We start from the raw sequence: 12,335 nt of genomic DNA, 5'->3' as shown, positions 1-12,335 counted from the left end.
CATGCTTTATGGGAGTATCTATTGAGAGAAAAATATAGCACCACTCCACAGTTCTTCCTAATTCAGCAGATCACAAACCCCCAAGAGGTGCACGTGTGAGAAGAGGATGGAGGAATCCAGAATCACAATTAAGTGAGAAGATTTCCATGTTTACAAAAAGCAGAATCTGAAGATCTAAGACAACATCCTGATGCCCCAGAAGGTCACTGCATTGCAAAGCTGCAGAATAGACAGCAAAGTGAGAGGATAATAAAGCCTAATCAGAACAGACAGAGATGAACACAAGCACTTTTTCTGCAATAGGCAGCCAGGCATGATGTGCTACCAAAAACAGCTGCTACTTCAGCCACACAGGGTCAATGGTTTGCTTATTTTATTAGGAGAATATCAATCACCAACAGAAAATCCCATCAAACAATAAAATCAAATGAGCCTTAACCAGACTTAGGAAGAAGCAACCACAGTAACTGAGGTAGCCTGAGACTGTGCAGCATTCTCTCTTATTGACAGAACAACCTTTGGCAGCCATGAAAGTTCTTTTAGAGTCTCCAGCCTGGTGGCTCAGACAGCCCCGGGTTCCAAAGCATTTACATATCAGAGGAGCACAACAGGAAAGCATTTGCAACCTCTTTACCTTAGTCCTTCCTTCATGTAATCAGTAAACCTTTTGATTAACAATGCATTGGGATAAATACTCTGTAACTGAACATTTGGAGTAATCGCTCTTCTTTGCAGCGATTTCCATGCTTGCTGTTCCAGTGAAATCAATGTCCAGGGTATTTCTTGTGCATGGATTCCCTCTTGGCCAGGCTGGCTTTTTGTTTTCCTTCATCACAACGGTGCAGACAGCTACTCATCAGTTTTTCTCAAAAACAGTAATAGAAATTGAGCTAATCATGCTGTTCACCCTAACTGAGTTGATTCTTGTTTGGCAGAATTATGATCCTTGTCACACTGAGGAACTAGACTCCATGTTTCTGTTTAATCTCACCTCACGCTGACACATTTCTGAGTGGTCTATACATAGCAAAGGAAGGTGATAACCAGTTCAGTTCAGTGCACAGTCAGATGCACTGCACTGTTCTCTGATGACTCTTACCGCAGCTTTGTTTAACCCCCTGTATCCTCCAGGAAGATCCTTACGGGAGTAGGAACATGAGACACAGGGTGTGCTCTCCCTGTGAGGACACAGCTCTTGCAGAGCACAACTGCCTCTGAGAGCCCAGTGCCAGCCCCATGGTTGTGCTCAAATTCCCTACACAAAGATGCAGACATTTGGCACTATTACCACTTTTTGCAAAACAACCTCTCAGGGCAGGCAGGTGCGAGGCAAGGTACGTTGTGCAAAAAGAAAGTATGGAGTATTTCTATTTAATATAAACTTCTTCAGGCACCCTTAGTTGTTGTACTTGCATATTCTGCTCCACAAGGTGCTGAGAGATAGAAGTATTTAATAAAAAAGGAAAAAAATCCATTATTCATATACTGATATGACCTTTCCATACCCTGCATTTTGCTCGGAATCTTATTTATGTAACTATGGAGAGCTTTCCTGATGTGCACACAATACCATGTAGTGTGAGCTCTGCCTGAAAAAAAAAATTCAGCAGGAAACTGCATGACATTGGGTAAAGTCCCAGTAATTTAATCAAATGGGTAATTAAATTATTTAAATTGTTCATTTAACATACCTAGCAACAAGAAAAAGCAAACATTGACCTTATTTCACCCTTTCTGGGGACCAAATGAAACAAGTTACCATTTTAAGACACTGGGAGTTAAAATTCAGATTAAGAATGTGATTCTAGTCCAAAAAAGACTAATGCTGTCAGAGGGCAGGAGGCAGCATAGGAGCCAAATATTTACTTCAGTAGTAAATATGCTCTTCAGAGCCTGTTAGAAGTGGAAACAACAACCTACAAGCTCACAACCAATCCAGGATGTTTGTTAATACCTGCAGAGGGGCTTCCCAATCTGCACCCTCACATATGGCCCAGATGATACCGCCAGTCATCTGGAGTTCTGCTTCCAATCCATCAGGTTCACTTCAAAGCCTCAAGGGGAATTAGCAATTGGGATGTCATTCATCACCTTGCTGACAACCATTTTTTTCTCCAGAAGAGCTTGTCATACCAAGCAACCCACACAAAATGCAATTAAACAGTGTCACTGCTAGACCAATTAAAATTGCAGTTCAATAGTGGAACTCGCTGTTGCTGAGCAATTTCATAAATTAAGTATGCTCTGGCAGAGCTTCTGTGGAAGGTGTTAGCAGTGATCCAAACACCAGGACCTAGCAAATTGCATGGGTAAAATCCTAGATGGTTAGAGCCAATAGCAAAACTCCCAGGCACTTACACAGAGCCAGAATTTTAATTTCTCATGCCAGCTGCAACACATTGCTATGGCTTTGGGCAAACTACACTAATTCAATCTCCCTAGTTAAAAAACATGGACCACCAAGCACTACTTTTAGAGAGACAGACTAAGGAGGATACACAGAAGTGGCCCATACAGTAAAGGATAAGCATTATCAAACAATGCAATTCAGCAAACAGGCTACTTCAGTAACTCACCACCATAGAAATACTCCACCAATACAAACATTAGGCTTGCAGTTCCAGCCTGGAAAATTCATTTCTTGTCCCATGGAAGCCTGGTAAAAGTGTCTTCTTTATGAATTCCATGCACAGAAGACTGGTCAAAGCTCTGTTGCAGATGACTATTTTCACTAGTTTGGTATTTTGAGAATTGTGTTCAGATGTTCCGCGTCAAACATCAGTTATGTTCTTTCACAGCCAATGTGTGTAAATGAACAGCTGCCTTCACAAGTCAGAGATTAACAAACACACTGCTACAAATGCACATATTAACTCTGAATAACACACACATTTGTTTAAAATTAATTCTTGGGTGTTCTTGCAAAGACACTTTATGGCTGTATGAAAAGCAGCTATAAAATGATATTTGGCTCCTTGGTAGGTGGCATGTTACATTTTTTTAAGAAATATTATTCTTCCCATATAAATGCACAACAGATGTAACATTCAACCTAAGCAATAAGATTTATTACTGTTTTTAAAGCAAATTCAGCACAGCTTAAGAGAACACTGTACAGAATTCTTTAAGCTAGAAAGAGGTTCTTCTTGTCATCAATGCATGCTTTGCATTTGTCAATTCTTGCCCTCGAAGCCAACCAACAGTGTAGTATTTCAGGCTTTTTACAAAGGTGATGATCCTGCAATTCAACCTGCTAATGTAGCACATAGCAGGTTCCCTCCAGTCACAGCAGTGCTGGGCTCACCTCTTTGCTTTTAGTATCAAAAGAAATGTGCATGGCCTCTTTGGTCTCTTTTTAAGCCCCCAAAACATTTCATGTGATTTATGTTAGGCATTATTCCAACAGCACATGCAATCAAAAGCAAGTATCACACATTATTTGGCAATGAAAAAGAAACACTACAGCTGTGATCAAAGAACGTGTCTTGCTTATATTGTCTTACATTAATTTCTTTACCTCATGCACTTTTGTATAAATATTTACGGTTTCGTATTTCCTTCAGAAGCCACAGCTGTTTTCTAAAAATAACCCGTTTATGCATAATCTTCTCTTTCCAAAGCACTGTTCTTCCTTTTGTTAAGTTCGTTTCCAAGATCTCTGTGCATGAAAAGTGGTGAAAAAGGGATATGTGCAACTTCACTAACAAACATGGTGAAAATACCTAAAAATGAGGAACAATTCTTGGATAAATGCCTTCAACAGTTAAACAGTTCTGTGAGAAATGAACAGGCCTCCACGATGTGCAGAAATCTTGCACTTTGTATAAGGGCATGAAACATGAAAATTAAAACGTACCTGAGAATAATCTCAAAATCTCATTTCAAGAAAATTTTTGTTGCTCAACAGCTTTAATGATCAAGTAATTTTACAGTTTTTGCATTTCACTTCATGTAACATAACCCAGATACTCCAGCAGGCAGCCCCTGTCACTCAGGTGAATCCTGCAGCCGACACTGCTGTATTCACATTGGAGAAATCCATGTATCTGAAAGTTTAACTCCTACCCCACCATGAACAGAGCCAAACACTTAAACTGTGAACCTCTATACAGCCTACAAAGAGAATTCTAGCATTAATATACCATTTCCACTTCATTTTTCTGTTACAAAACACTTGTAATCAAAATCGCTTTCTGATGTCAAATTCAAAACATCACACCAAATTTGGGGCTGCCCAAGTACATTCTCTTCCCAAAGGGAGGCATGGGACAAAGTTCTTGGGCACTTCTATAGAAGACTTAGGCAACATTGGGAATGCTGCAGATCTCAGATCATATCAAAAGCATCCCCTGAATTTAGATGGATCCTTTCCCAATACATCACAACCACACATATGCCTGCAGATTCTCTCTGAATTGGTGTTCCCCATAACTCTTCTAGTCCAAGAGGAGTTCATCTGCCAGCTCACTAGACAAAGAGCACTTCAGTAGCCCTTTAGGAGGTATGCTGATAATCTTTAAGAGAGATTGCAATCCCACTGAGTTTCTCATGTTGGTGATTGCATTTCAGTCAGGACAAGCAGTTTCCAGTCTTTTTAAAGGGATGCATCTGATCTCTGCCAGAGAAAAATCACACAACAACTGTTCATCTCTCATTAATGGTTGTCAGTCAGGGTACTGACATCCATACAGATGATGCATATTGTATTTGAAGAGTATCTGTGTGTATTTGCAGTGAGTATCAGAAATAGAGCCACAGGCCAGGAAGTTTCTGCCTGTCTAGTGCCCAAGCACTGCTTTAATTTTTCTTTCATTTTACACTGGCTTTCCTTGATTGGTTTTACAAAAGTAGTAGCAGTGGAAGAGGTGTCCAAAGCAAGCAGCTTGGTGTGTTCACACAACCTTCTTTATGATATGGCTTTATGCTGAGACTTTCTGGTATCTGGAATAGTGTCTGGCTTCCTTAAACACAGCGGGAACATGCATCTCTGCTGTATCCCACCTGGAATTAAAACCTGATATCCCCGGGAAAAGAACACTATTTTCACTCCTAAGATGAAGGAGTTCATAGCCATGCCTACTGGATGCTGTTCTGCAGTGAGGAAAAATCTATTCCGTGCCTCCCTGCAGAGACAGACTCCTGGACTCAAAGAATGTCCTCAAGCAGAAACAGAGATCCTTGAGGAACTGAGCACCAGACTGCCAAATATTAACAAAAGATTGACTGGGGCATATCTCAGAATGAGGACTGGGTACTTCATTATATAGTGCATTTTTGCCTATCCTTTGAGAAAATTTCAGCACAAGGTGTGGGGATTTCAAAGTGCCCATATTAAGGAGTAAATCACAGAGAGGTTCATCAAATCACAGGCACAAGTGAGGGATTTTTGAAGTTCTGTATCATCTGTAGATGTCAAATGGGAGACTGCTCTACAGAGAGAAATGCAAGTGATAAACTGCATTGCTTCAAGAAAAAGATTTTATAAAAATTGTTTAAGGTTTACCTTTTCAGGTATTTTGAAAATTCCCTGAAATATCCAATAACATTGTGGCAGACAAAAGAAGAAAAGGAGGGAAGAAAAAGACAGAAAAGTATTCTGGAAAAAGGACAGTTAATCATTCATGTTGTCTACAATTCCTTTGGTTCAACACAATCTCAAAACAGACTCTGGCTTTGCAGTAAGAAAAAAAGTCCTCTACTGTCCTACCATCTCTCCTCTACAATGTATGATGGAATCCAGGGTCACAAACTGCCAGGACTTCAAGACAAACAGCATATCCTAAAGCAGGCATTTCACGGCTCCCTGACACCCCACAGGCAGCCTTTTGCTCTAAAGCAAAGAATCTCACAATATCATTTTGTGTGACATTCTTTAAATATTTTGACTTAACACTCACAAAGCACATTCATTTCAGTCAGATTGCATACATGTGGGTTTTGGGGGATTGTTGAGGTTTGAGTGTTTTTTAACCTTTTCCTCAGCTTGATATTCTGCACTCTTCCTGGAGCTGGCCATTTTGATTAAAGATTCTGCTCTGTAATGAAAGCAAGCAATGTACTTCAATGCTGAAAGAGAGACAGCAAAAAGAGGCAGCCAAACGTGGTGATTCTTATTTTCCTTTTAGAAGTGACAAAACAGCATATGCAGTTCAACACCCAGGATCAGTTAATTTTATCTGGAAAAGCAGCTTATGTAAGTTGACATTTGCTATGATTATAACCCCCATAACACTAATTTCCTATGAAAAGCCACTGTGGTGCCCACATGGATCATCTTTACACTTTGGGAATATGGGCATGGGGCAACATAAGTCACCAGTTATCAGCCTTTGTTTTATTTTGCAATACATTCATGATTCTCTGTCCTTCCAATGGCAAATACATCATGCTTGGTTGGCAGTGCTGGTATCCGATATTCCACGATTACCTTGGCCTCAAAGTGAGACAGTAAATGCACATTTGTATTATTCTCCCTTTAATGTAATACAAAGCTGGACACAGATCAGAAAGAAACACCTAAAATCCATTACCTATTTATGATCACGTACAAATGGGTATTTACCATGTTAAAAGAAAACCACATGCTAAAGTGGAGGCCAGAGCCTAATAAATCTTTTTGGATGAAAACCCTTTTCAAAAAAAAAGGAATAAAATAATTAACGTTTGCTTTTGCCGGTAGAAACATTTGCTCATGAATCTTCTGGGAAGGGAAAGGCATTTAACCTTTTTACATGCCATTCCCTCAGACATCTCTGACCCCACTGCAAAACAGATAACAAAGATTCCCGACTCCACACTGCTGATTAAACTCTTGTGTAAAACATCTGGATGAAATTTTCTTGGCAGTTGATTTGAAAAGTATGCAAGAAGCAGAACTAGGGAGCACCCATAGTTCAGATGAGTGACACCAAGATGATGCTATTCAAAAGCAGATTTTACCTTGAACACATCAACTCCTTAATATTAGCGTGTGACTGTGCAAGCAACCTCATTAGCAGAAGCAAAATAAATCCACCTTCTACTCTGCATGCCAGTACAGAGAAGGAAAATGGGCTTTGAAAGAAACCCAACCTGACAGTCTTGTTTCTTCTAATAAAATAATAAAGGACTTAAACAGTTTACCTGCCAAATACATAACTTCAATTGACAGGTAAGAGAGAAGTCACCAGTGCCCTTAACTTCCAAAAAACCATTTCTTAAATTTGTGAATCATTACAAAATTTCTGTGGCTTCTGATAAACTCCCCAACAAACTGCTTTCCTACTTACTGTCTCAGTCAATATATCCCCTAGCCTAAATAAGCAAGTGACCTGTAAGTTTCATAACCTGACATTTAAAATTAAGGATATTCTGGCCCTCTGCTGCTTGACCTTAAAGAGTCTGTCCAATGAAGCTCAACAGATTGCTCCCTTTTGGAAATACGGACCCTGGAATTCTCACAATTTTCCGCATGTACAACAGGCCTAAAAACGAGACATTTTCACTGTTGCTATTAAGTAGCATCAGTGAAAAACCTACATGAACCAGGCCAACTTGACTCTGTAGCTGCTGAGTAGAGGAAGGCAAAAAAAGGAAAGAAAGCAGGGGCACAGAAACAGGCTTAGAGTCTGACACAAAGGTGCAGGAAACAGGAAAGCGTAGGGAACATTCTGCCCCACAGATGCCAGGTTAGGAACACTCCACAAGGAACAGGCAGAGATCCTCTGGCCTTTTCCAGAAGCCAAGGTATAGAGTGCCTCAGATTTATCAGACTCAACCAGAATGACAAAATGAAAGCTTCAACACTGCACAGGGCCAGCAGTCTGTAATTTACTGTAGCTGTGGAAAATTTTATGGGGTACGGGAAAGACTTTTTATTTGGGACACTGCTGTAAAGGAACAGATTATTAGTATGTGTTTAAAACTGATTGGTGAATAATCATAAAGAAATTAATACACAGAGACAAAATCTGGCCTAAAGGTTGTATCTCCAGTCCAAACTTCACATTCTAAAGTACCCCTACTGCTTTTTGCTACATCACTGTGATTCCAGCAGACCTAAAGGAGGGGCACTATCACTTCCTCTCTAAATGAACTTCTTCACAAACACCTTGTTCTATAGAACCCTTTAGGTTGGAAAAGACCTCTAAGATCAAGCACAACTGTTAACCCTGCATTCACTGCTAAACCCTGTCCCTAAGTGCCACATACACGTGTTGTTAAAACACTTCAGGGATGTTGATTCTTCCCACTTCCCTGGGCAACCCGTCCCAAAATTTCCCACGAGGAAATTTTTCCTAATATCTAGTCTAAACCTCTACTGGTGAAACCAGTCTTCAAAGTTTAGGAAAAAAAAAAATCTGTCAAATAAAGAAATTTCAGCATGGAACAAGAATAACCAGCTGCAATGTAGACCAGAAATACAATCACAGTGTGTAACAGTAAGAAGTAAGTTTGAAGCTGTTCTTCTTCTATCAAAATAAATAAAATATTGCAAATATTTTGTACCACATTATTCAGTACTACCACTGGAATGGTAATGAATGAATAAAAACCAAAGAGATTATCTCATGTATAATCCAATATCTATCAATAATAGCAGAAACAAGTCGTCATGTAGAACATCTACATGAGAGGGCGACACCACTTGTCCAGGCAGGAGCTAATATTGATGTAGGTTTAGGGTAGCCACCTGCCAGGCAAGTCATTGTAACTCAAGTGAATTGAATTCATGGCTAAGAGAAATTTAAGACTACTGCAACAAGGGAAAACCAGCCATGTTGTTAAGACCCTTTGACATAACCACTGTATGCATTGCAACTCCAATAGACACCTCCCTCTACACATTTGGTCTGCACCAAACAGGGAAGATGTGCTAATATTCTGAACCCAGCAATTTGTATGCAACCAACAAACAATTAAACCGAACCGTGAACAGCAGATGAATGGAAAACATGGAACCAAGGCTTACAGTGTATCAAGAAATGTCCTTACACTTAAAAAATTATAATGCACTCCAAAATCCATTTGTTCAGGCAATCCATGTACAACAGAAGGCACTGTTATCCATATGAATCTATCAATTCTGCACAGCAAAAACCTGAGAAGTGCAACTCAATTAGATGCAGCCTGGCCCCTCCCGGTCATCCAGGTTCCTTGAGGACAAACGTTTCCTTTCAGTCCATCAAATTATAAAAACACCACAAGAACTTGTACATTACAGTAGCTGGTTAGAAAGAGCATTCTGGTGGGGGAAGCACACCACTATTTTCCAGAAAACCTTCAGCAGCATTAAATTACCCTCCCCATCACTCAGGAGTCACGGTGGTTTCAAGAAAATGTAATGATGAGACCCTTCCCATTGACCTTTGTAGCCAATCCTTCAGTTGCCACCGGGAGTATTTCCAGCAAAATTAAATGCCGTGATCAGTCCTTTGTTGTCAAATGTGTAGCCGCTTTGTTGTTCTATTGTCTTAGCCTCTAGAATTCAAAGAAAAAGAATATGAAAAATAGTCTATAGAGCATACCTTTGTCAGAGACTACAGCTCAGCTAAGAATGAAAAGTTATGAAAAAACTCTTCAGCTGAGTCAAAATTTTATTCCCTAAATGCAATGACAGGAATAAATTACACTCAGGTTTCCCCTAAAGGCATAAATGTGCACATCTTTACAACAGAGCTGAGAAATTAATTCTTTACTGAATCAGTCTATGCTACACTATTCTGCAGATTTATTTTCCATGATGCAAGCTTTCTACACATCTAAAACCTCACACTAACTGCAAGGGCAATACAAGTAGTTAAAAAGTTAGAAAACTATTAAATGCATAACAGTTGATAGTAATCTTCATCAAATGCCTGGCTGCAGATAGATACTGCCCTAATTTGTCCTTCATTTCAAATGTCAGATAGTGTAAAATTAGTTCATACCCTGTTCAAGCAGCAGCACAAGTCAATGAGAAGGCAATTAATTAGAAACAACAGTAAACTTACTCTGAATAACACACACTTCCAGGCAAGGAATAATGTAATCATGATATCCTGCTCACGCTTCCTAGAAAACGTTAATTAGCACAGAGGTTGTTGTTACAGATAAGAATCAGTTCCAACATCTCTGCAACAGCTGAAAGGGGCCCAGGGAAGTGACTCACCTGCAGCAGTTCTCCGGTGCTCTGCTAATGTGTATATCTCCTGCAGCTGTTTCTTCTGATCCTCGCTCAGCGGCGAGGTCAGGGAATGGTACCAGGCTGCGTCCCGGCTCTGCACCGCTGTCAGGGCAGCAATGGAGCACAAGTGATCGTCAGCTTACATACAAGCTCATTTCAGAATAACAAAATGAAATACATGGAAATTCTGGTTGGTTTTAAAACAGAATCTGCACTGCAAAACAAGATCAGTATTTCTGATGGTTTTCTTTGCACAGAATTCCCACTCTAACAGAGGCAATCCATTTTGGGGAACTTAATTAGATCCTCTGCTTTCTGAAACAGAAAGTTAACCATGTGGCCATTATTCATGGACAATGTGAATTTAACCTCGTTTAAAATTCTCATGAAAACTACAAGCAACAGGATTAGTGACACAGGAAAGGGAGAAAATAATTTCCCCATTAACATCTAGAAGGTGACAAGTATTTCCCTATATAGGAGTCCCTCTAGTAACCAAACTCTACTTATTTAGGCTGTGATTGAAAAATTCTGAGGGAGAACATGAAGAGAATTAACCTCTGGCTATATTTGTTACCCTTTGTTTTTTACAGCACTAGTAAGCAAAAAAAATAGTATGACTAACATTAGAAAGCAAGATCACATTTTACAGTTTTAGTAACCTAAACTATTACTCGTAACAAAGAAAAGGGTTTTCCCCAGTGATGACCATAAATATCTCCAAACTATTTCATCATGTTATATCATTCTGCTGACCAGCAAACACATACTTAGAAGTGCTTGTGTAAAAAACTGATATTCATCGACACCATTTTCAAGGTCAAGAGGTGTGCTGAACCCTTCAAGAGCAGTCTCTTCCAATGCATCTTCATCCCAGTCATCATCATCATCATCTTCTTCATCCTCTTCCCCTCCACCTCCAGCATTGCCACCTCCTCCTCCACCGTGGTTCTCTTGCATTGCCTGGCTCACTTCATTTGTCTCATCCTCATCACTTGGTATCTCTTCTGCAAAAGCATTGATACTTTTTGTAAAACAAAGTTTAAAACTACAAGGAAACAATGACTTATGAATTAAAAACAATCAGTAAATCTAGGTTTTGGCTGGAAAGGGAACTGTCTGTTAACACCCTTTCCCCACAACCTTCCAAGTCTTAGAAAAATGAAGCTGTTAAAACATTTCCTACATTCAAGATCAAGTAAACTTTTGTTTCTACACAGACCTGGGGAACGTGAAGCTGCCATCTTTTTTCTTCTTTCATTTATGCATTGTGCAATTACAGGGTCCAAAATTTTTGAGGAAATGTCTTCCATTAAATGGTCCAATCACTCTGCTTTTTAAATTACAGGGACTCGCATAGAATTCACAAATGTACATTAAACCACAAGAAATCCATCTGTAGACCAACTCTCTGCCTTCTCTTGAGTGTGGCCTTATTTGAACAACTTAAACCAACACATTAAGTTGGTATTATCTTCCGTTATGCTTATGAAACTATGACCCCCTGAACTAAATGCAACTGCAACCTGCAATTCTAAATACTGCTCTTTCTTATTTAAGGAAAAGTATTTCTGACTTATAATCAAGACTCAAAAAAACCAAAACCTTCATTTCCAAACCTGCAGCTCTTCCTGTGTTAACAGTTAGAAAGAATAAAGATGACTATAGATGCAGCAAGCAGGGACTGAATCATGGGACAGAGATTTGAATATTCCTGTGCTGTTTCATACTATATTCCTGTGCTGTTTAATACTATATTCCTATGTATTGAGAAGAACAACCATGGGTGAAATGTGAGTGGATTACATAATCTGCTAACATCCAATCTAATTTTCACACCTCATAACATCCACTCCTTGTCAAGCACATTTGCTTGCAATGCTGTGCATAATTCCCTCCCCACAATTCCCTCTGTAAGGCATTCTTTGATGTTTCTTCTCTTCTGGTAGACACAGAGGTCAGATGCCTGTGTGTTCAAAGAACCTCAGCTGTCTCAAACCCCACTCTACAAACAACTTTCCATTTGGACAAAGAAGACCCGCCAGGATCTCCTTCAAAATTCAGTCAAAAAGGTCTTTCAAACAGCTTCTTTCCACGGAGAAAGAATATACCTAGAAGAGTCCTGGCAAACTCCTGCTGCCTATGTGAGAAGACAGGGCATACTGACAACCCAGCAGAGTAGACCTGCAAG

The 12,335-nt window shown here is 39.7% G+C and overlaps 1 protein-coding gene across 3 annotated transcripts in view; it reads right to left on the bottom strand.

Moving 5' to 3' along the window:
- Window positions 1–356: 356 nt before the first annotated feature.
- Window positions 357–12,335, bottom strand: part of IPO8 (importin 8) — a 48,827-nt gene continuing 36,848 nt past the window's right edge. The window contains exons 23-26 of one of the 3 annotated variants that reach the window (XM_056513303.1): window positions 10,915–11,151; window positions 10,130–10,246; window positions 9,972–10,032; window positions 9,370–9,459 (exon numbers count right to left, since the gene is read on the bottom strand). In XM_056513303.1, the coding sequence (XP_056369278.1) occupies window positions 10,010–10,032; window positions 10,130–10,246; window positions 10,915–11,151 (377 nt within the window). In that variant the 3' untranslated portion in view covers window positions 9,370–9,459; window positions 9,972–10,009. Of the gene's footprint in view, window positions 9,460–9,971; window positions 10,033–10,129; window positions 10,247–10,914; window positions 11,152–12,335 lie in introns of those variants that run through there. The other 2 variants (XM_056513295.1, XM_056513312.1) reach the window with 2 other exon arrangements.

Source organism: Oenanthe melanoleuca, chromosome 1A (assembly GCF_029582105.1).
Source record: "Oenanthe melanoleuca isolate GR-GAL-2019-014 chromosome 1A, OMel1.0, whole genome shotgun sequence".
Taxonomy (NCBI): domain Eukaryota; kingdom Metazoa; phylum Chordata; class Aves; order Passeriformes; family Muscicapidae; genus Oenanthe; species Oenanthe melanoleuca.
The sequence above is the reverse complement of the archived record's forward strand: the minus strand, read 5'-3'. Positions and strand labels throughout refer to the sequence as shown.